The sequence below is a fragment of the Platichthys flesus genome, chromosome 5, assembly GCF_949316205.1.
Source record: "Platichthys flesus chromosome 5, fPlaFle2.1, whole genome shotgun sequence".
Lineage (NCBI taxonomy): Eukaryota > Metazoa > Chordata > Actinopteri > Pleuronectiformes > Pleuronectidae > Platichthys > Platichthys flesus.
Genome location: NC_084949.1, coordinates 18,479,938 through 18,502,780, shown reverse-complemented (window position 1 = coordinate 18,502,780; position 22,843 = coordinate 18,479,938). Strand labels below are relative to the sequence as shown.

Sequence of the window (22,843 nt, the reverse complement as noted above, 5' to 3'; positions counted from 1 at the left end):
TGACTGGTCTGTAGTCAATAAGGTGGGACAGCGTGTTGCCAGAGTAACCGTGAAGCTGCTTTCCAGATACGACCAGGCCCTTGACCGTGGGTGGTTGAACTGCATTGCTCTCTCATTGTTTACAAAATAAAAGAAGAAATAACTGAAAATTTGGCTTGTGTCATTCATTGTCATTTTTCAACACTTTGAGCTCAGACCAATACACTGTGAATATTAGACAAATATTGAAAGGTTGTAAGTTTGCTGACTGAAATGATAAATTTAATGGTAGGTGCAGAAATTTGCAAAAAAGTAAAAAAACAGCCACCATATTTAAAATAACTGGACAATATCCCACTGTCGTTTTTTGTCTTTGTATTGAGTTAATCTCATACGACTGGGGTTCCCACACATCCTGGAAATTGAGATAAAATATCCAAAGAGTAATTGCGCTGAAACGTTAACATTTCTCGCTGTGAACTTCAACGGTTCTTTTGACGCCAATCTCCGCCTTCTCAACTGGGTCATCATCAAGAAAGGTAACGTGTTAACCTGTGAAACCAGGTGTATGTGGGGCTGATGGCACACCAGTAGATCCTTTTTGACTGGTCTGTAGTCAATAAGGTGGGACAGCGTGTTGCCAGAGTAACCGTGAAGCTGCTTTCCAGATACGACCAGGCCCTTGACCGTGGGTGGTTGAACTGCATTGCTCTCTCATTGTTTACAAAATATGCAAACATTTCTAAAATAAAAGAAATTGCAGAAAATTTGGCTGGTGTCATGTCATTGATTTCTCATTTATCACCTTGAGCTCAGACCAGTAGAATGAATATAAGTGAAATATTGAAAGTTTATAATTTGGCATACTGAAAATTATACATTTAATGTATGGTAGGTGCAGAAACATAAAAATCTACAAAAAAGCAAGAAGACAATTGATTTATTTAAGCCTTGGAAAATAAACCAACCTTTATTTTTATTCTATTAGTTAATTAGATTTTATTGTATTAGTTAATTATATCTCATACTAAACTGGAGGTCCCACACATCCTGGACATTTGTAGATAAAATATTCAAAGAAATAATTGTGCTGAAATGTTTACATTTTTGTTTCTTAAATACTTGTTTTTCTCACCTGGTGGTTGTTCATCGGCCTGTTTCCACCTCTATATATGTACAGTATATGGTTTCTACAGGTGGAAAATCAGTGCAATGGGTGCAAGACTGAAATTGAAATGATCATCCTGCCACATAAACGCTGATGCAGAGGAAAAGTATGACTTACGCTCAGGTACTGACTCGATCACTCCTCACCGTGGACTCCATGGTAGTCACCTGTTCAACTGTTCTCGCCACATACTCGACGCAGCCGAATGGGGCGGGGTCTAATTAAACTCATGCTAGTTGGCAATTGCACCATCTGCTGGACGACTGCAAGAAGTGCAAAAACAAATCTCAACTATATATAATAATATATATTTAAAAATACTTCCTACCAAGTTAATGTGTATGTGGGAACTGTTACGTTTCACTATACATTTTAAGGTCTGCACCATTATAGGTTAATGAGGCTAATGTATCATGAAGAATTTGTGAGAATGGATTGGCAGAGCCTTCTTGTTCTTATATGGATGTTTACAACCGGGCCAGGCTGGTCAGATAAGATGGGTGAGATTTTTTCCTAATGTAATGCTTCTCAGATAAAAATGTATTGAAATAGCACCAAATCACTATATAGGTTATCTCAAGGTTATCTTTGAAGCAGAGAATTTACAATATAACAGAGGAACCAAACAGTTGCATCATTGATGCTGAGCCTCGTTATAACTGTGTTTAACATTAGTATCAAGCTGCATGTTTGTTTATCTCAAGTCATGTAATCCACATTATTTCCCTAACAAATTACATCTGACTTCAGAGTCTGATTCATAATAAAGACTGTCTGACACAGACATTATCGCTGTGAGCAGGATTTGAACCTGCGCGGGGAATCCCCATTGGATTTCAAGTCCAACGCCTTAACCACTCGGCCATCACAGCTCTGAAAACAGTTTCTTGATCTGGCTGTTAATGTACTTGGTGTAAATCTGGGCAATTCTGAGATTGATAAGGGAAGAAATAACCCATTTGAAACTCTCTATATATATTGATTCATATGCTACAGTTGTTATTCAGCTGCTGCTACCTGGCCCTTTACATATATTCTTCATTCACTTTAACTGTACATCATGTATGTCTGCATTATTTACCTCTATGCAACCCAACCTCTTTAATCATTCAGTATTAATCTAAGTTCGTACAATCAGTCACATAGACTACTCTTACTTTATAGTCTTAGATTTTATTTATATAATTAGTATACTGCACTGATTTTAAACTGTCCATGGATATTGCACTTATGTCATTGTAGTTTTCTTTCTTGTTTCAACTTGTTGTCTTAACATGCTCTATGTGCTTTAGGATTGCCCTCCGGGGACAAACTAATTTGTTTTGAATTTGAATTTGAAGGACCGGGCTGCATCAGATAAAAATTTCGGGGTCCAATAGGTCAGTTTGGGGAATGTGTAATGGTTTCAGTCAGTTCTCAGTCAGACAGTGGGTTCCGGCATCAAACCAGATGTCCCACACACATCACACCTGGTTCCCGCAGCACCAACTGAGATGATACCAACCAGGTGGGCTTTGAGTAAAGATCCACACGAGATGCTGATCAAATAAACATCAGAGCTGATGAACAGTTACTACAGCTTGTATCATTTCAGGAAGATGCAGCAAAAGCATGTAGAGAATATGATTATTAACTATCAGAAGTACAGGCACAGTTATATAGAGCCAAATGGTTTATTCAGATAATCTGACAGAGACATGCTCACTGTGAACAGGATTTGAGATTTGAAATCCTTAGATCCTCTCACTGATACAACTGCCAAATATCATAAAGCTACTCTCATTGACCAGGGACAGACTTCACATCTACCTCACTTCTCAAGTACTTAGCTTTTGTTTGTTAGATCGCTGTGAGCAGGATTTGAACCTGCGCGGGGAAACCCCATTGGATTTCGAGTCCAACGCCTTAACCACTCGGCCATCACAGCTCTGAATCCTCTCAAAATTAAAGAGATACTGATTGTACAACCCACTCTGATTCTGAAGGATCGGGATCTGAAAAGTGAAGGTATCAAGTCCAACACACCCAGAGGAATCTCTGTGATCGGTCAGTTCCTGCATCAAACAAGCCCCCCCCACCACAATACGTCCCGCCACCAGACAGTATGCCTGATGTCTGCAGCACACTGACATCACACTAACCACGGAGGTGACCTTCCAGGATGGATTCAAAGTGAACAAGGATTTTAATGCCAACACAAGGATGCAACCTTCTAGGAATACAAGTGTGAAATGACACCTCCTTCTGGGGCCCTGCTGCTGCTGGTGCTGCTGCTGTTGCTGCTGTGACTACTGGTCTGTGAACATCTACAGTGAGACCACGAGCACTACATCTGAGAGCAGGTCCAAGACCACGGACCAACAGGATTTGAATAAAGCTGAAGGTTACAGAGCAGGCCTCAATGTGACAGCCTCAACCCTGAGTTAAAGCAAGAAACATCTGTTCTAGTCCATACTAGTATTTATATCTGACTTGTGGCCAGTCATTAACACTCATAGATTTAGTTGTTAATCAAATCATTTTCTGAATAAATCTCATGCATTACGTATCTTTATTTGCAGTAATTCTCTTAAAATGTGTGAAAGTATTTGCATCTTCAAGTACGAATCTATGAGTGTGATTTGTTGCTGTTGCTGTTTTAATGTTGCAAAGATAAAACCTCTCCCTGCACATGGACCTGCTGCTCACCAACAGGTCCATGGGGTGAAGAGGCAAACACTCATAACCCAGTGCAGAGTGGGTAACTACAGGGGAAACACAGGGAGGCCACGGGATTGATTTGGAGAACTGACAGTGCTCTGAAGGCACAGACGCACAGAGCTCGGTCTCTGCATACTGATGAGCAGGACTGATGTGACTTCCAGTCAGAGGACGTTTTAATGTCTTTGGCTCATGCACGATGGATCCTGGAGGCGCGCACGCTCGGTGGTGCTGATGCTGCAGCAGCATCACTAGAGCGCAGACACACAACAAGCCCACAAAATGTTGCTTTCTTTACATCCTCATGCGTCAGGGAGGAGGCGGCGGCGGTCACAAGAAAACGGAAAAACACAGAAAACGCGCTGAAGATACAAGAGGAGCACGTGTGGTGGGTGGTCCTCAGCGCACGCGTTTCACGCATTTCACGTGGCTCTGGCGAGAACCGAGCCGCCACTCCGTCAGTCCGGTGCTGCAACAGCGGGAGACAACACCAGCGCCATGGCCGTGGAGATGGAGCCCTCGGAGTGAGTGTCCATTTGATCTGTTCAATAATAAGTTTCCATTGAGGGTCCGAAGAGTAACAACAAGAAAAGCACATGTTTGACTGTGCCAAATAGAAAACACGAGTTTTGTCAGTAGTATTAGGAGGCTGCGGGTGCGAGAACCATTTGTGCATTACGCATTAAGTTGGAAGATTGTATGTTTCACTGATGGAATTCCCACGTGATGTGTGCGTCAGTATACAAAGTGATGGCTCATATTAAATGTGTGATCCTGTGCATTTGGATATAACATGTGCTTAAATGTGTAATTTTAACATATCCGTCTTTTTCAATGACACGTGGTCAGTGCAGCTCTCATGTTGCTCTCACCTGATGTTCTTACTGATTGCACTGAGAGAAAGAGAGAGAGAGAGAGAGAGAGAGAGAGAGAGAGAGAGCGAGAGAGAGAGAGAGAGAGAGAGAGGCATGCCCAGGCTGGTTTGCGGTCATTACACACACAGACGCACGCGCACACACACCCCTACACGCACATCATTGTTGTGAGAATGAGAGTGATGCTGAGGTTGGTTTTCTTATATTTGGAGGTTAAATATTCAAGTAAATTCTAACAGGCTCAGAGCACCAGTGGGTGAATTCCATCTATAATCATAAAGCAATGCCAGTGATCCTTAGAGTCACATAATGGGAATTGTGAAAACACCCAGCCAATGACTAGAAAGTGGGAGCTGAGAGTCCCCATGACACAGGATCCATATGTTACGACAATAAGATCGATAAGAGAGACTGTATCAGCAGCAGGACTTACAAATGGTTTACAATATCAATATGAGTATGGAAATGTTATGTGTCCTATATATTTAAATGATTACAATTTCACAGCAGTATAATACATAGTAGTGTACTTGCTTTTAGATTTGATCTTTATTATCTATTATTCTTTGTTTGCTAGTATGGGCATTCATTTTGACGGATGTGCCAGAAAATCGGTGTCCCCGGCTGGACAGTCATGAAAAGTGTCCATGTGTTTGCTCAGAATCATGATCAAGTGGCTGTTGCTCAAATATAGAATCAGTAAATCGTGAACGCAGCGACTTGAACAACCACTGTCTAAGCATTTGAGTTAGAAAGTCTTCCCTCTGTGCAGTGTGATCCGGCTGATAATGCAGTACCTCAAGGAGAACAACCTCTACCGGACCCTGACCACCTTACAGGAGGAGACCACCGTCTCCCTCAACACCGTGGAGAGCATCGACAGTTTCATCGCCGATGTGAACCGCGGCCACTGGGACTCGGTCCTGTTGGCCATCGAGTCCCTGAAGCTGCCGGACAACACGCTGATCGACCTCTACGAGCAGGTGAGCCTCCAGTCTTTGTCAGCTAATGCTTCTCTTGGCTGGATTTGTTTTGTGTGTGACTTGGCAGCTTGTGATCCGAACCATCAGGTTGTGATGGAGCTGATTGAGATGAGGGAGGTGGGAGCAGCTCGCTCGCTCCTCAGACAAACCGACCCCATGATCATGTTGAAGCAGACTCAGCCGGAGAGGTACGTCCACCTGGAGGACCTGCTGTCGTGCTCCTACTTCGACCCTCGGGAGGTGAGACCACGGAGGTCTTCACCTGCTTTTAAACAACATGGTAGCTTACCAGGTGCTTTACAGAGTCGTGTCCTCTTCCTCTTAATGCAGGCGTACCCGAAGGGCAGCAGCAAGGAGCAGCGACGCAGGGCGATAGCTGAGGCGCTGGCGAGGGAGGTGAGCGTGGTGCCTCCTTCTCGCCTCCTGGGACTCCTGGAACAAGTTGGTGTGAGTATAATGATCAATAGTCTTCTATATCAGTCCTTTTTCCACTTACATGACAAGTGAAGCAACTTCACCAAGACCTTTATGCTTTCTCTGTTTCACTGCTGTCATGTATGAACCCAACAGGGGGGGATCTAAGGGGGGGCCAGGGTGATAACAAATCCCTAGATCCGCCAGTGAAACCCACCTCGACTTGAGGGGCGAAAAGACACAAAACCTTTTATTTTCCTACAACTTTTTACTATTAAAGTCTGTGTCTTCTATATTCTAAACTACACTCTTACAATCAAGTCTAATCGTAATTAAAACGGTCAATTTTCAACCCTCATTAAAGCACATCAACAAAATAACATGAAAAACGTATCAAGCATTGAAACCTCTTAAAAAAAAAGTCATTCAAAGTATAGAGGATAACTTTCCTCATTGTGAGCTGTTGCAGGACCACAGCCCCATTGGTTTCCTATTTCCTGAGCTCCTGAGTAAAATAGCCACAACGTCTCTGTCTTTTTGTCTTGACTCGTCATCATTCTGGTCAGTCGCTGAGACTACAGCAGCTTCCAGGTCAGCTGTCCCCAGAAAGCCCCATCGACACGTGTGGCAACAAGGAGAGACATGTGGTGAAAGAGAGCTTCCCAACGCAGCTGTACCGGCACATCAAGGTAAACAGCTCCGAGCCGGCTGGACAGAGAATCACATGTTCTCCTGTAACTCGGAAGAAAAACTGCAGAGGAACTCACACACACAAACACACAAACACCGATCTAATTGCTTTACACACCTGAAGGCACCTTCTCAGACTCCGGCTGTGCTTTCATCACTTGCATACAGGTGGAGCCGCCCCAGTTGCTCCTCTTTGCGTTTCCCTGCCCAAGGTCACGGGTGTGAGAGGTCCGCCCTCACAGCAGCAGCAGCACAACTTCATTTCTCCCTGAGCTCGCTTCTTTACAATGTGTGTTTTTCATTCCTCTGTGTTTCTGGATGATTTACTGCAAACTGATCAGGGAACTGTGTTTTCTGGGAGGAGAGCGCTGACGAGTCACCTCTGTGATTTCCCCATGTGTAGTTTGGACGACGGTCTCATGTGGAGTGTGCCCGTTTCTCTCCTGATGGAAAGTACCTGATCACCGGATCGGTGGACGGGTTCATTGAGGTGTGGAACTTCTACACTGGAAAGATTAGTAAGGTGAGTTTCGTTTCTATCACAACATATATCGTACAAGTATGGTTTTAAGTCCACATGATTAGTCTGTTAATGTTATTTGTATTTATTTTTCAATTATTTTTTTGTTGTTTGGTGTGTGTGTGTGTGTGTGTGTGTGTGTGTGTGTGTGTGTGTGTGTGTGTGTGCAGGATTTAAAGTACCAGGCACAAGACAGCTTCATGATGATGGATGATGCTGTGCTGTGTATGTGCTTCAGCCAGGACACCGATCTTCTGGCAACTGGATCTCAGAATGGCAAAATAAAGGTTGGACCCTGATTATAAAGTAAAACACTGTTGGCTGATGACTTTCTGTAGATTTCTCCCTGATTGCAAACAACTGTAGTGACTTTCATTGATGCTGATTTACCAATGTAATTAAACCAGAAGTCTTGATGAGCATCTGTGTGTTTTTTGGGGGTCTTGGTCGTAGGTGTGGAAGATCCAGAGCGGGTTGTGTCTGCGCAGGTTCGAGCACGCTCACAGCAAAGGTGTGACCAGCCTGTGCTTCTCCAGGGACAGCAGCCAGATCCTCAGTGCCTCCTTTGATCAGACCATCAGGTGGGGGCAACAGGAACGGTACTGAGAACCTTCAAATGAAAACAAAATAAGTCAAGGTAGAGGCATGACTAGTAGTTTAGTATAGGAAGTACAGGGCACGGTAATCTCGTGCTACACTCACAATCAAGGAAGTAACATTTCTCATTTAAGATATATTTGACCTTCAGAGAAGCTGTAAACAAACTGAGCACACTGAGTTGAGAGCATTGCAAATAGTTTTACATATAAACAATGTTTAAATGAAAATTAAACAGAGATAAATGAAAGTCTTATACAGGTTTTGTATTTAAAGATGGATGCATGTTTATGGTAATGTATGTGCCAAACAAAGGGGTTGGAATAGATTGATACCAACTACAATATTAACTCGGAAAAGATTCACAAAAGATTGATCGGTTGACACATAAGACACAGAAGAATGTTCCCACAACAAGTCACACAAATGATAACGGATCTGGCAAATAGAAATAGCAAATACATCATACACAATGTAATTTGATTATAAAGGTATAGTTTCTTATATCAGTTTATTTTTGTGGTTGGTTTAGTTATGCAAAGCATTTTTTACTGGGTGAGACTATTAGGATGGTTAAAAACTATAAGTTAAGAATTATGCTATTTGTTTCTTCCAGTTTTTCTCGGTATTAAATGTCCACTCAAACATTAGTTAATTACAATTTGACTGACTTGTTTTTTGAACATTTAAATAACTCCATAATTCCTTTGAGACGCCACACCTCTGCAGTGGATGCAGATAAATACGCAGTTTCTCAAAAGGGGGGAAGAATGTCTCTGGTTCTCTCTCCGTCTCTGTCTCCTCCTCACACAGCCAAGGAGTTGAGCTCATGTGCTGTGTGGGTGTAGTGGACAAACCATGTGCTCGGTCACGAAGCTGCAGCGTCGCATTCCTCCACCCGCTGGGATTCAGAATTGTTTACATACGCAAAAACCAACCCTCCCAGTGAATCAGTGAGCATTAGGCTTTTGGTCATGGTTTGGCTAATCTGCGACCAGTCCTTCCACTGGGGCTAAAAATAACACCTGCAGCTCAGCACCACGTTGTATCTGCTCTTAAAAAAAGAAATCCCCTCATGAGTGGAATAGAAATGGTTCTTAATGAGTCCGAGCTGCTCTTTTATTTGTGATGCTAAATTATCCGGCACTCTCATTTTCAGAATCCATGAACTGAGGTCAGGGAAGACACTGAAGGCGTTAAATGGCCATTCGTCGTTTGTGAACGATGCATCATTCACTCAAGATGGATCCCACATCGTCAGCGCCTCATCTGACGGCACCGTTAAGGTAAAATGAGCCGTGACTGTGTGGAGCCAGATGAGACGATTGACCGAACCATAACTCAGGTCTGAGAAAGTGCTGCAGATATGCTGACGTATCCCACTGCGGGTTTCACTCCCTGTCTGCTTCTTCTAGATTTGGAACACGGAGACGGGCGAATGCGTCCACACTGTCAAGCCTCTGTCCCAGACGTCGGAGGTCCCCGTCAACAGCGTGATTCCTCTTCCCCAGGACCCAGAGCACTTTGTGGTTTGCAGCCACTCAAGCAAAGTGGTCGTGTTGAGCGTGGACGGTCAGGTGAGAGATCCGTGACCTGTGAGCAATCCAGAATCATCAATCAAATATAAACTGCCTCTGTTAAATCAGGAAAAACTCTATTGACAATACAAGAATTAGTCCCATAGTCATTGAGAAAGGAATAAAGCTGCAGAGAGTTACTTTTATTCTTTAATAATTTGCCAATAATTTGTCCCTAAAATGTCTCACAGTTCAAGGTTAACCAAAACCAATATATATTAAGTTTATTATCGTACATGAAAGAGGTAAAACTTAAATTTAAGATTTTTTTAATGTTGTTTTTTTCTACCCACACACCACTATACGTACATACATATACACAGATATAGACAAACAGGTATTTTTAGTTGTGCCAGCACCCACACAGTGCCCCCAGATCCCTGTAGAGCTGTCTCTTGCTCTGTGCCCTCAGACCGTGAAGACGTTCAGCTCAGACAGGAAGGACGCCACGGGCTTTGTGTGCTGCACCCTGTCGCCCCGCGGGGAGTGGGTCTACTGTGTGGGAGAGGATCTGGTCCTGTACTGCTTCAACTATACGACCGAGAGGCTGGAGAAAACGCTGACCGTAAGCCCATCATCCAAGTGTGTGAGAGGAGGCAGCTCTCCCACACTCTTCCTTTGCTCTCTGGTGTTATTTATTAGACTGTTGCTGCGTGGCCGTCCTGCAGGGGGCTCACAGGGAACGGAGAGTGTCTGGTGATTTGTGTTCCTCTGCGCCTCTGCAGGTTCATGAGAAGGACGTCATCGGAATTACTCACCATCCGCACGAGAACCTGATCGCCACATACAGTGAGGACGGCCTCCTGCGGCTGTGGATGCCATCGTCACATGGACGACCTACAGAGCCATGAGGTTCTTTACCAATTCATTCATTCCTTTTAAATTTGGACTGTAAGAACTGTAATATTGATATATACGAATCCATCGGTAAATTATAAAGCAATGGACTGAGAAAACAGTCTCACAACATGATGCATATAGTAGCTGTTCCAGAGCTTTCTATCATATCACATGATCCTCATTTGTAGACAGATCTTTTCTAAGTTGTCATGGAATTGTACAACAGCTCATTGAGACGCGACCAAAACTCCAGAGCAGCTGCTAAGACATCAGGTGAGTTTGATTCGTCAGCTGCTGTTTCCACGGTCAAGAGTTTCATTTTGACATTTGGGAGTTTGAGTTTTTGATATTGTTAAATAGTTTATTTGGTTTCAAACTATTTGTGAAAGCGGTTTCATATTAAATCTGACAATAGGCTAACTCAAAAAAAAGTTGGTGAATGAAACAAAAGATCATAGATATGTAATATTTTCTTATTGTCATAAAGAGTGGAATCAAGTTATTGTTTCATTTGGTCTTATCCTTGTATTTACTGACAATAAGAAAAAAATATATAATATCAATAATATCCAATTGTAAAACTCATCTATTGAACCTTATTTTATTGAATCTCAATGAATATATTTGCCAATAATTTATAAAATGAATCATTTTATGCACCGTTTCTCATGTTTTGATACTCCACGCTGTTTACAGACTTCCTCGTGGATCCAACTTCACCAGCGCAGTTCAAATCCCCATTTTCATCTCTTCTGTCTTTATTAGACCTGAAAATGCATGATGGTGAACTGTCGTGGAAATATTTATAACAAGAAGCCGCCTCGTGTTTGGGCATAAACAAACAATTTCAGGAAAATGATTTGTCAAGTGTTTGGTTAATAACTATACTTTTGTATTTTTTAATTCACTGATGATTCAGATGTAATAATGTGTTTGCATGCTACCTCAGTTTCACTGTCTGAATGTGGCGCTACAGTACGTTTAGTACTTCAAAATATGCATGACGACGAGTGGTGAACCTGAGCTGAGCTCCAGTGTCACGTTCTGTATCCTGCGTGTGTAATTAATGTTTTCACGTGATCACATCACAGTTAATAACTGGTGGGACATGTACACCTGCAGGAAACGGAGCAACTGCCTCGACCTGTCACTGTAATTAATGCCATTGTTGTACAATAATGTTGAGTCGTTGCACTTTATTTTCTATATTATCTCTGTTGTGTATATCAGACTGCCAGCCAACTGAAAATTGATTATCAATAAAAAACTTAATTTGTCATTATTGCACACAACACTTCACTGAGCTATCTGTTCTCTTAATGACCAAATGTTTGAATTTCCAGAAAAACAAAGTAAGATATTAGAATAAGTGTATAATTCTTCTTATGTTTTTAAATCAACAAAACAAAGCTTCTCTTTATATCTTGTAACAGTGGATTGAAAATGCTTAATTTTACAATGTTCACAACTGTTTCTCGTTTCATTGTTATCATTAATATCCAGGCTTTATTTGACAGTTTAGACGAGGGCTTTCGTGGTTGATTGATATTTTGAGCATCACTTATAATAATGCCAAATTATCAATAACAATAGTGTGCCAAATCAAATGATATTGAATTTATTGTTACAGAAAAATAAAAAAACTGTAAAGATTTACATTTAGAGGCAGAGGTGGCTGATTAATAATCCAGATGTCAATCATTAGCATTTTACTATTGTATTGATACAGCTGGATGTTGGCTAAATGATAATAGTACTTTTCCATTGTTAATGTAATAAAACTGTAATTTTATGGTTTCAAATAAAACATCTTAACACCACAATTCAAAACAACCATCAAACTGCATTTAATTAGAAAACATAAACACAAACAAATGGATCATTGGTCCCAACATGCAAACAGTCAAATTAAGACCTCGACAACACTTAAAAAGAGTTAAATAGCCCCGACAGTGTGACGAACCAGAAGTTGGCAACTGCTTTGAAGAATAACAATCAAACAACTGTGAGGAACATCGCCTCAGTGAGCATAGTTGTGTTTTACAATATCCAAGGCAAAATTAAAAAACACATGAAAAAACTGCATTATCATGTCGCTTTCAAGTTAAGTTCTGATAAGGCTTTCAACAGGCAGACACTACACAGAGGTATCAGCGGGGCCGACTTCAAGTCCAATATGGCGTTTACTATTAAAATTAGAATCAAGGTGAAAAAAAAGATAAAAGAGACTTAAAAGCTTGTGGGCCGACACCAGCCAAAACCCTTCAAGAAGATACTTGAATAGAATGTGTTATAAATTTACTGAAATCTACATCTTTTAAAGTATTTAAAATCACATATCTGGAAAAAAAACATTCGACTTCTTAAAAAACAACTAAAACATCTGTCATACGTTTTTCGTTTAAGCTTCAGTGCAACTTGGCACTTGAGAAATTCCATTTGTATTTTGGAATCAGGGGCCTGAATATTTGATATTACGTGTACAACTGAAGTACGTTAAAATACCTGACGAAAGTGTGAGTGAAATTATATAGACGAGCAGTTTCCAGAATCCTTTTTCCAAATGTGTGTCTGAGAGAACGAAGATGTTCCCCTCTCAGTACATGTGGCCAAAACAACAACAAGGGTGGCATCACAACAATTCGACAACTAACTGCATCTCAAAAGTACAAATATTTAACTAAACTTAAATATTAGCTTGAATAATCTACATATAAGTGGCTTGAACCTAAATACTCTCTTGCCTGAATCATTCCAAACCTGTCACATTGTCAAAATTGTTTATAAAATAGCCCTTTAAAAGGGTAAAGTATCGATGCATAATCCCTCTACACCACCACTATCTGAAGATTGGGTCAACACACACGCACACAACCGACTGAACGAGTCATCAACAAGCAATTCACAACAACTGATTTAGTAACACTATAAAAAGGTGGAGGTGATCTTCAGAGGAATATTGGCCATCAGTTTTAGTGGAGCTGTGAAAGAAGCAGTCAGTCCTGGTTCTTCTTCTGCGTCTATGAAACCAGCCCTCGGTCACAGTGTGATAGGGGAAAATATGAATTTGAACAAAGGTCCCAGAGATGACGAGGAATCAAACTCACCTGCATCCAAGTTCTGTTTTATAACTTTGACTCCACTCAATAAATCTACATATGAAAATAAATCAGGAGGGTGTTTGTGATTAGGCTGAAAAAAAAAAATGTCAGAAAAGGTGCTTTTCTTCAGAGATGAGGGTTTGGGTGTCTGGAATGAGAACAAGCCACTGGCGGGTTTAAGACGTCTGACACTGAACACCTGAATTCGTGTTGTTGTATTCGTCTTCATCCATGTAGTAGTACTGATGGTGTTGCCGTTTTCTGTTCTCCAAGTCACAGTCCTCCAGGTCGGCGTAGATGTAGAGGTCGTCGTCCATTCGGTCCAGCTGCTCGGCATCCACCTTCTCAGGGAGGTAGCCCTCCAGCTCCTTCAGCTTGTTCTCAGGGAGGAAGTTGGGTTTTGGGAACACCACCTTATGGAAACAACCACAGTAACCGTTCAGCACAATGACTCGACAGTTTGTGCACAAATGCTAACTTCTTATTGTGTATGTGAGGCTGATTTAAAATGATTTCCTTTTACAAAAATTAAACACATTTAGCTTTATTTCTTAACGTTGATACTGAAAAAATATCTTACTGAAAAGTGAATAATGAGGCGTCCCTTCTCGAACGGTCTGCGATATGTGGGCATTCCTTCATTCGGGACGCACTTTGTGTCTCCAGGCTTGATCAATTCTCCTGTGAAAACAAATCAAATTCGAACATGAGTCAAATTAATTCATTTCCCAGTGGCCAACCAAGACAGTGACGTACAAGCCTCACTTGCACCAAATAAAACATTTTGTTGAATCAAATTCAGGGGAAGAGAGAAACATTCAAATCGATCCAGATGGATTTTGCATAGGGAGATATGCATTAATATAGAAAGTCAAGGGTAAGATAATGAGAGTAAGTTTGATTTAGTCTCAAAGGATCCTCTGTGATGAGTCACTGAGTGATTTGATTCACCTGGATGGGACGTGATGAGGAGAGTTCTGTTGTCCAGTGTCTGAACTGGTGTCTGGAAACCACACAAAGCTTCAACCAGCTGTAACTCCATGGACATGGTCAGGTCCTCTCCTTTCCTGATGACGCCAGCAAGAACAAAAAACAATGAGGTTAACGGAGTGAACTGAATCATTCATAAAAGGGTAATGCTGTTCTTAATGTAGATTGTAAAGTTTCCAATTCAAAATTCAAACAGGCAGCAAAGTCAAATTTTGCCTCAAGTTATCGTTTCTAAAACGACTCAAGACTGCATAGCAGAACTTATGCCTCCTCTGTCGTATTTGTCCGTTGGTCACGTATCTGTCACGCTTGCCATAAAATCCCCATCATTCAATCTGCTACCACAGAAAACATCAGTGACAGACATTTATCGAGAGAGCATGTTGGACCTGGTGAAACGTGGATGTTCCCGCTGGTCCAGGACAATGACGATATCACCAGGCTCAAGTCCTGGCTCCTGGTCCCCCTCTCCGTGGAACACAATCTTCTGACCATCTCTCATTCCTGTTGTAGTAAAATGATCAGGTTTTGTTTTAGTTTGATCTCAAATCAGCCATAAATATATAAAAAATACAATACAATTAGATGATCATCGCTAAACTCTCACCTTTATCGATGTGGAGCTCCAGGATCTTCTTCTGACGCATGATCTTCCGGCCTGCACATGTTTTGCAGCGATCCTTGTGGCTGATTCTCTGTCCTTGGCCCTGGCAGCTGTGGCACACTGTGGACACTTGCTGCACCATCCCAGGTATTAGCTGGTGCATGCGGACCTGCATGCCTGTGCCGTGGCAGGTCATGCACATCTGTGCCGCTCCTTTCCGACTCCCTCGACCTGACAAGAAAACAAAGAATAAAACAAGTTCAATCATTGTGTTAGACTTTGCTTATTCCAAGTTCTAAACTGTGTTGACCTGGAACGAAAGGTCAGGAAGACTGATGTTTTTTATTCTGGAATACGAAACGAGTCGGCTGATGAGAGTATATAAGTGTCTTGTGTAGTCCAAGACGTACCTTCACATCTCTCACAGATAGTATTCTTCTGCAGGTTAAGTTTTCTTGTCGCTCCGTTATGAAGATCTTCCAGTGTCACTGAAATCTGATGAACAATATTCTTCCCTGGGTTGGAACACAAACAGTATATAAGGAGACAAATAACAAAATAATATATTAAATTAATATTTCTTTAAAATCAGTTTCTTTACATATTATGGTTTAAATGTTTTATATAAATAAGCCTAAACTTCGGCTATTCATACAAAATTATAAATAAAATACAAAACTGTTATTTAAAAATCAAATGACATTATAAGGAAGTAAGCCTTAATTTGCTCAGATCGCAGAGTGCAACTGCAGAGATCGGTGATTATTTGGTTATAACTACGAACCTTTTCGCTCTCGGTGCATCCGACTGCCTCCACCAAAGAACAGGTCAAAGATGTCCATAGGCGATGCAAAGCCCCCGCCACCACCACCGCCCCCACCCCCACTGGTTCCTCCTTCTTTTATCGCCTTTTCCCCTCCACGGTCATAAACCTCCCTCTTATTGGCATCTGACAACACCTCGTATGCCTGTGAGATCTGCTTGAACTGCGACAGGAAACGAGACAAGGAAATACAACTCTCAGATAACTGGCAACACACAGCGTATACAACAGTACCAATCTTGTTATTATTGTGTGCAGAAAATGAGAATGAGTGGGTAATGTACTAACCAAAATATTTATAAAAAAGGAGTGGATACCTGTATATATGATACATTAACGGACATAATCCCCCAATTAATATCCCCCAATTAATAGAACATCCAGATGGACTTAAAATAAATTTAAAGGTACATTTTGTGTCACAGATACATTTGATCAATCCCTTCTTGGGATGACCAGAGACCCGTTATTTAAAAACATACACATCTTCATCTGGTATGTTATATAGAAAAATCGAGGAATAAAGAAAAGGTTACTTATCTGTAAATTGACAAAATAAAGAGATGTTTTTTCTCTTCTCCCGAAAAACTTCTATTTACTCTGATGCAACTATTACACAACAGCAAAATACAAACGCTTATGTTAGTGGTAACAAAAGATGCTTACCCTCTCTCCTTCTGTGGGATTTTTGTCTGGGTGATACTTTAGGGCGAGTTTGCGATAGGCTCTTTTCAGTTCGTCGGGAGTAGCGATGGGTTTCACACCCAATGTGTCATAGAAACCAGTTTCCTTCACCATGTTTGCTTTTAACGGTGAAACCTTCACACACTAAAAGAAAGTAAAAGCACAAACAGTATTTCAATTGTCAGTCCCGAACACGTGACGGCACCGACATGACATAATTAACAACAAATATGAATGCGGTGGTTCCAGGGAATTGAAACTGAAACTAGTAGAAGGTGGAGGAGCAGGTCCTCGCAGCCCCACCGTGGGTACACGTTGAGCTTTGTGTGTGTACACAAGACGAAAAACACCACTGACCTTTAGAGGAGTGGGTGAACGGGTCTGTGTGAAAACTACATGTCCAGCTGCTTTTTAGAAGGGGGGGTCCTCTAGGCATTACACTTAAGATGGACACACTTGTTTTATGAATTCATGACATCGCGAGGAACCACAGCTTTAAGGTTTAAAGAAAGGCCGACATTAAACATCTGTCTAAAGGTGAAAAGGCCAAACACTTCACACATAAAGTGTAATAGCAGGATGCCAGACCCTGGGGGTGGGGGGGGATAACAGGCAGGGGGTTAGCTGCTTGTTTCGCTAACTGGTGTTTAAACGGACCTCATACTTATTATGAACGCATTGATGAATCAGCCGCTGCCTGTTACTGAGCTCAGGAGGACAAACAAGAACGAGTTTCCACGTCCATCAGGCCCCCCGTACTTTAGCACCGGTAGCCCGGCTCATGCTAACACGCTAGCTGGCCGGTTAGCCTGGCACCGGAGCACAAAAAACATTCGAACGAGACAGGAGGAGAAGAAACACGAGTGGTGGTGGTGTCTCCTTTTCAGACCTTAGAGCGAGTCAGTGGCGAGAATCCTCACAAGTTCCAGAAGCAGACTTCGGCTCGCGATGCGACGCTTCCAGATTCTTCCAGTGTGACGTCAGTTTCACGCGACCGGCGGCGGAGTCACCATAAACAAGCGTGTGTGGCGCCGCCGGAGACAGGATTTAAACAATAAGTGGAAAAAAGGACGAGTTACGCGTGATGTTAAAATGCCGGTCTGTTGGCTCGTTAGCGAAGAGAGGAGTCACAAACCCATCCGGCTGCCCCACCTGCAGGCTGTCGTCCTGGGTCGAGGTCCACAAACCACCATTAAAGACAAGAAGTGCTCCCGACAGCAAGGTAACACCCACTGGGTTAGCATCTAGCTAAACGTGTCCAGTTCAAATACACCCAACAGCAAACGCTGACATTACATTACATGTCATATGGCTGACGCATTTGTCCAGAGCGACTTACAATTAGTACACTCAACATCTATGAGGGGGCATTTTTGGGGGTTCAATATCTTGCCGAGGACACATCGGCATGCAGATGGGGAAGATAGGGGATTGAACCGTCAACCTTCTTGTTGGAGAACGACCACTCTACCCCCTTAGCCACACTGCTATGAAGACATGTTCAATTAAATGTTGTGTGAGATTGTTTGAACCTGACAGGAAAGTATCGAAGCAACTTCAAACTACAGCCCTCCTTCTTGTTCTGGTGCTTCCATCATACAGAGGCTGTTACAATGACATACAACACGAAGCCCTGTTACAAACCAAACCATCCAAATCTGTACATTTCATTGTTTCGTCAATGGAGAAAATAATTCGACAGCAAAATGATTTGTCATTAAAAGTTATCTTTCTAACAAAAGGCAAAATGGGTTGAACTGGATGCACAATGTTTATTGTTTGTTTTGAACAAATGATTAATCACAAATGACACTAAAGTGCAGCTCTATAACGCCAGTTACATAATGATGCATCCTTACCACTTGGTCATTCTACTTTTGAGTCATTTTGAGAGAAAAAAGACATGAAAAATTCTATATTAATTTTAATTTTCATATTTAGTGCTGTTTCATTTTTAGAAAAGGCTCAAATCTACAGACAAAAGCCCCTCTGGTATTTTCTTGAGCTGTAATAGAATGTTTGTTCCATTATCATTTGTTCTCAATTTTTTTATGTACATACAATTTAAAAGGATTAAAAGCATATTGCAACCTGTTCAAATCTTATCTCTCCCCAACCAGTGGAGTTGAAAGCAGAATGCAACAAAGGTTACGTCAAAGTCAAGCAGGTAAGACACATTACAAAACATTTATTTTGTTTCCTCCTGTAAAATCAAGAAAACAATACAAATCAAGTATTTTTTTTAATTTAATTAACCAACTTTAGTCCTTGCTGTTATTGTGATTATCTTAAGTAAACATGTTGGACACATAACTGAGTTATTATACATTTTCATGTCGGTGACCACTGAATGTTCCTCCACAGGTTGTGTGACACTCTGTTTCTCATCTCTATCTTTTATTCCACAGCTGGGTGGGAATCCCACCTCGGTAGACTCTGTAGTGGTGGGTGCAGACAATGAGGTCAAAATGAAGCCTGGGCAGCAGCTTCACATTGTCAACCAGCTCTATCCGTACACTGTACAGTTCAAGGAGGATATCACTGGTAACCACAGTGGCACCAAAAGACCACGGGAGTCGGCTCCAGAGGACAGAGAGAGCCAGAGAGAGGCTCCGAAAATGAAGGCAGCCAAAGGGACAGAGAAGGTCTCTGTGTCGGTCAGTCGTGGAGAAGCTACAAACACCAGTGTAAGACCAAAACAAGTGTGTGTCTTAATATTGTAGAGCTGGTGAATGCATGTAATACAAAATAAACGTGTTACCTGAAATCTATCGTAGGAAAGTGTTGGTCATTGGAGCCAAGGTCTGAAGACGTCGATGCAAGACCCAAAGATGCAGGTAGCGATTGTAAAAAAACAGATTTACAGCTGGTGTGATGCTTACACATGTGGATTGCGTTTACTCACCAAGCCCCTCCCTCTTTTCCTTCTAGGTGTACAAAGATGATAAAGTAGTCGTTATCAAAGATAAATACCCCAAAGCTCGCTACCACTGGCTGGTCCTCCCATGGCAGGCCATCCCCAGCCTGAAGGCGCTGCGTGACGAGCACTGTGACCTACTGAAACACATGCAGCGGGTCGCTGAGCGGATGGTTCAGCAGTGCCCTGATTCCAGCTCACTAAATTTCCGCACAGGGTACCATGTCATCCCGAGTATGAGGTCGGTAATAACTGATGCATTATCCCATTTCATGCAAATAATGTACAGTTTGAACTGTTTTTTTTCTATGTTTGTTTGAGGTTTTTTCTCTAGGTTGGTTTTTTAAACACCATGAAATTAATTTAGTTATGTTTCTCGGCCAAATGATTTTAAATTACTCTGTTAACACAGATTTTTTAACATAATAATCCAAGGTCAAACACTTTAAGAGCTTTGATTTAAAGGAACAATGAGTACTTATCATTATCTTAATCTTAATCTATCCACCTTGTATTTACAGCTATATCTGTCTTATATGTGATGTTTTTTTTCTTTAGGCAATTTACCTTTTAAATTAAATTGACCCATTTTGTGATTTCTTTTCTTTTGCAGTCATGTTCATCTCCATGTTATCAGCCAGGACTTTGACTCTCCGTGTTTAAAGAACAAAAAACACTGGAACTCTTTCACCACTGACTACTTCATCGAGTCTCAAGGTGAGAGTAACTTCACTCTGTTTTGAACTTTCCTCACTTCCTCACTCAGTCGGACGCTTTGCTGCAAACCTGCACTTTTCTTTATCCGCAGATGTCGTTCAGATGCTTGAATCCAATGGGAGAGTCACAGTGAAAGAAGGCAGCAGTGACTTGTTGAAACTTCCTCTCCGATGTCACGTGTGTCGCAAAGAGCTCCCCACTATACCAGCTCTGAAGGAGCACCTGAAGTCTCACTTTCCCAGATAACAGTCTTTCCACAAAGAGGACACGGTCACTCACAGGTTCAAGGTTCAAAACTTGACTTTAGCTGGTTAATTATGAGTTCTAGTTTTGTAAAACATGCTTTGTTGAATATTGTTAAATTGTGACTGTAGGACAATGTCCAGGATCATGTCTTCAGTTCAGTTTATCATTTGTTAATACAGATTCATGTCTTGCAGGCTGAATGTCTTTAGACACGTTCTGTTCTTCCTTAACTTTCAAACATGTAAATATGTATTATTAAATGGTTTTTCAGAACGAAATGTTAATAATTCTTTTGTTAAAAATTGAAGACAGTTGTTTTCTGGTATAACTTCTGATAAATTTCAGTACAGATTTGAGAAAGATAATAAAAGGTTGGACTTATCACAGTGTGAATTTTCTGCCACAGTAAATTATACTTTTGGTATTTATGAGCCTCCGTCTGCCACAGAAATGAAAGATAAAATACAAAAATGGTTGCTAGGCTAGTTTGGTTGAAATTAAGATTGAAAACATGTTTAAGTGTTAAAAGAGAAGACTGAAGTTCCAAGTGGCACAAGCACGAGAAAATCTTACCTCAGAATTAAACTTTTGTAAACAAATGTTCTTGTTGCCAACCTTGGAATAGAAATGTGATCTGCACAAAGTCCTCTGTGTTGTGTTGCTGTCAGATCTGCCGGTAACTTTCATTCAAAACTGAGCCGAGGTCTTTTCTTTACTGGTAAAAACTTCCTTGGAAGATTTCAGGGGCTTTCACCAAACACAGCAGCATGAAGTGGACTGTGTCGCCACCTGGTGTTACATTTTTATCAGGGCAGAGGAAAAAGAAATCAAGCTTTGACAGTCAGGACCTTGCTCCATAAAACGTGACCTGAGTCAAGCTAACATAAAATGATCAGTCTTAAATTATCCTCTATTCTCATTAGGTTGTATGTTTGGAGTTGAAACCATGGTCGTCACTCTCAGAACAGAACTCAGTGTTAATCATGTGACTGCAGTTAAGTCTTATTTACTTGTTCCTGTATTATTCCTGCTTCATAAGGCTCAACATGTTTCCGCTCTTCCATCACTGCTAAACAATAACAAATGACCGGTGAAATAGAACTACAAAGACTTTTAGTGTCATTACAAAGAATGGAACAAATATATGTTGTTTGGGCACATTCACACAAATCAGGCAACAGTTATAAAGAGAAGAAGAAATAATCAAATATAAACATTATATTGAATCCGAATCTGGGTTTTATTGCCAAGCAGGTGTACATATACAAGGAATTTGATGTGCTGTTTAAGAAAAGAACATAATAAAGTAGGAAACACATTTTGTATATATAAATTAAAAAAAAATGAAGTTAAAAATGTACAGATAGTGTTTTTTTGCTACGGGAAGTTAAAGCGATGAGCAGAGACAGGGAGGGAGAAATAGATAAAAAGAGAGACCCATAACCTGAAGTTCTTTACGTTCACCTTTAAAATAACTACAGCCTTTGTGGGGTCTTTGGTCTAACTACAGTATTTCCTTGCATAAAGTCATAGTATAGTTCAGTGTGAACTCAATCAAAAGCAGTACTATACAGTATGACGCCGTGCAGCTTCTGCTCCTGCAAATATTTCACAATAAAAACTTTAGAAAAAACAAATGAACGGAATCAGTCAACAGAAGTGCATCAATCTCTTTATTATGAAGCGAGTAGGCTACAGGAAGTGTTGCAACATTAAAGCTCGCGTCCAATTGGACAGATAAAAAGTTCCGAAGCCAGCATTTCGGAGAAAAAGAAAAACGTATGTGGCCAGTACGGGGATCGAACCCGCGACCTTGGCGTTATTAGCACCACGCTCTAACCAACTGAGCTAACCGGCCCTGTGACGCAAATGTGGAATTCCTCTTTATATAGGCAGAAAGGTGACAGGAATTCTTTGGTATTGTTTCGGCATTGCTTTAAAACGTAATATGAACTCAAGAGGTTCAACGTTTAAGCTTTAGTGGTTGAAATCTATTCTAGCTGGTTGTAGTCGCTGGCTGATTGTTGGCTTAAAAAATGTAATGTTTGGACTAGGAGCTTTTAAAACAATCTCACTCGCGAGCATTGCTAACCAATCAGAAGATGTTGTATCGTACTTTGAAAGTAATAGTTACTACACCCCCCTTTACTCCAATGTAATACAGTATGGTTAATTCAGTTTGTTGTCGTATGTAGAATATTGTATTGTTGGATTATTATTATTACAGATGCAGTACTGGTAATAACACAGAGGTACGTTTACATGCTACTGTTTGTCTGTGTGAGTCAGATCACATGTTTTGTATTAATATGAATGAAGTAGCTACTAAAAGTGAGTTCAAATCAAATATATAAAATACATTTAAAATACTCAAGTAAATGAAGTGTAATGTTACTTAGTAATTGTGTTACTCGCCTC

At 41.1% G+C, this 22,843-nt stretch overlaps 3 protein-coding genes and 3 non-coding genes across 9 annotated transcripts; 2 read left to right on the top strand and 4 right to left on the bottom strand.

Moving 5' to 3' along the window:
* Positions 1-1,937: 1,937 nt before the first annotated feature.
* trnas-uga (transfer RNA serine (anticodon UGA)) lies at positions 1,938-2,019 on the bottom strand. Its single transcript has one exon. It is a non-coding gene; the product is annotated as a tRNA-Ser (tRNA).
* Positions 2,020-2,992: 973 nt separating this feature from the next.
* On the bottom strand, positions 2,993-3,074 carry trnas-cga (transfer RNA serine (anticodon CGA)). Its single transcript has one exon. It is a non-coding gene; the product is annotated as a tRNA-Ser (tRNA).
* Positions 3,075-4,261: 1,187 nt separating this feature from the next.
* Positions 4,262-11,173, top strand: LOC133953741 (WD40 repeat-containing protein SMU1-like). 3 transcript variants are annotated; one of them, XR_009920718.1, is made up of 14 exons: positions 4,262-4,371; positions 5,495-5,705; positions 5,793-5,945; positions 6,036-6,152; positions 6,686-6,808; positions 7,213-7,332; positions 7,500-7,616; positions 7,783-7,910; positions 9,086-9,212; positions 9,342-9,503; positions 9,916-10,068; positions 10,229-10,355; positions 10,532-10,616; positions 11,040-11,173. XR_009920718.1 is itself a non-coding variant. In XM_062387804.1 (13 exons), the coding sequence occupies exons 1-12, from the start codon at positions 4,346-4,348 to the stop codon at positions 10,352-10,354; spliced, it is 1,563 nt and encodes a 520-aa protein (XP_062243788.1). In that variant the 5' UTR covers positions 4,262-4,345; the 3' UTR covers position 10,355; positions 10,532-10,887. The 3 variants fall into 3 exon arrangements, 2 of the variants coding, with proteins under 2 accessions (XP_062243788.1, XP_062243787.1); XM_062387804.1 differs by lacking the exon at positions 11,040-11,173 and having other exon boundaries at positions 10,532-10,887; XM_062387803.1 differs by lacking the exons at positions 10,229-10,355; positions 10,532-10,616; positions 11,040-11,173 and having other exon boundaries at positions 9,916-10,213.
* A 765-nt stretch (positions 11,174-11,938) lies between these two features.
* Positions 11,939-17,542, bottom strand: dnaja1 (DnaJ heat shock protein family (Hsp40) member A1). Of its 2 annotated transcripts, none has more exons than XM_062387805.1 (9): positions 17,435-17,542; positions 16,528-16,680; positions 15,823-16,024; positions 15,449-15,553; positions 15,042-15,269; positions 14,824-14,938; positions 14,396-14,511; positions 14,025-14,125; positions 11,939-13,857 (listed from the first exon to the last, which is right to left on the bottom strand). In XM_062387805.1, the coding sequence occupies exons 2-9, from the start codon at positions 16,657-16,659 to the stop codon at positions 13,621-13,623; spliced, it is 1,236 nt and encodes a 411-aa protein (XP_062243789.1). In that variant the 5' UTR covers positions 16,660-16,680; positions 17,435-17,542; the 3' UTR covers positions 11,939-13,620. The 2 variants fall into 2 exon arrangements, with proteins under 2 accessions (XP_062243789.1, XP_062243790.1); XM_062387806.1 differs by having other exon boundaries at positions 16,528-16,689; positions 17,435-17,523.
* Positions 17,543-17,631: 89 nt separating this feature from the next.
* aptx (aprataxin) lies at positions 17,632-20,819 on the top strand. The gene is made up of 7 exons (XM_062387807.1): positions 17,632-17,767; positions 18,666-18,712; positions 18,954-19,232; positions 19,323-19,382; positions 19,477-19,703; positions 20,076-20,179; positions 20,271-20,819. Exons 1-7 carry the CDS (start codon positions 17,638-17,640, stop codon positions 20,423-20,425), a joined length of 1,002 nt encoding a protein of 333 aa, XP_062243791.1. The 5' UTR covers positions 17,632-17,637; the 3' UTR covers positions 20,426-20,819.
* Positions 20,820-22,209: 1,390 nt separating this feature from the next.
* On the bottom strand, positions 22,210-22,283 carry trnai-aau (transfer RNA isoleucine (anticodon AAU)). Its single transcript has one exon. It is a non-coding gene; the product is annotated as a tRNA-Ile (tRNA).
* Between the last annotated feature and the right edge of the window lie 560 nt (positions 22,284-22,843).

Coding starts and splice junctions, on each gene's coding strand:
- LOC133953741 (XM_062387803.1), top strand. CDS start 4,346: ATGGCCGTGGAGATGGAGCCCTCGGA. Junction 5,946..6,035: donor CCTACTTCGACCCTCGGGAG/GTGAGACCACGG, acceptor CTCTTAATGCAG/GCGTACCCGAAGGGCAGCAG. Junction 9,504..9,915: donor TGTTGAGCGTGGACGGTCAG/GTGAGAGATCCG, acceptor CTGTGCCCTCAG/ACCGTGAAGACGTTCAGCTC.
- dnaja1 (XM_062387805.1), bottom strand. CDS start 16,659: ATGGTGAAGGAAACTGGTTTCTATGACACATTGGGTGTGAAACCCATC. Junction 15,270..15,448: donor TATCTGTGAGAGATGTGAAG/GTACGTCTTGGA, acceptor TTTTCTTGTCAG/GTCGAGGGAGTCGGAAAGGA. Junction 14,512..14,823: donor GAACATCCACGTTTCACCAG/GTCCAACATGCT, acceptor TGGCGTCATCAG/GAAAGGAGAGGACCTGACCA.
- aptx (XM_062387807.1), top strand. CDS start 17,638: ATGCCGGTCTGTTGGCTCGTTAGCGAAGAGAGGAGTCACAAACCCATC. Junction 19,704..20,075: donor CATGTCATCCCGAGTATGAG/GTCGGTAATAAC, acceptor TTTCTTTTGCAG/TCATGTTCATCTCCATGTTA. Junction 20,180..20,270: donor CTACTTCATCGAGTCTCAAG/GTGAGAGTAACT, acceptor CTTTATCCGCAG/ATGTCGTTCAGATGCTTGAA.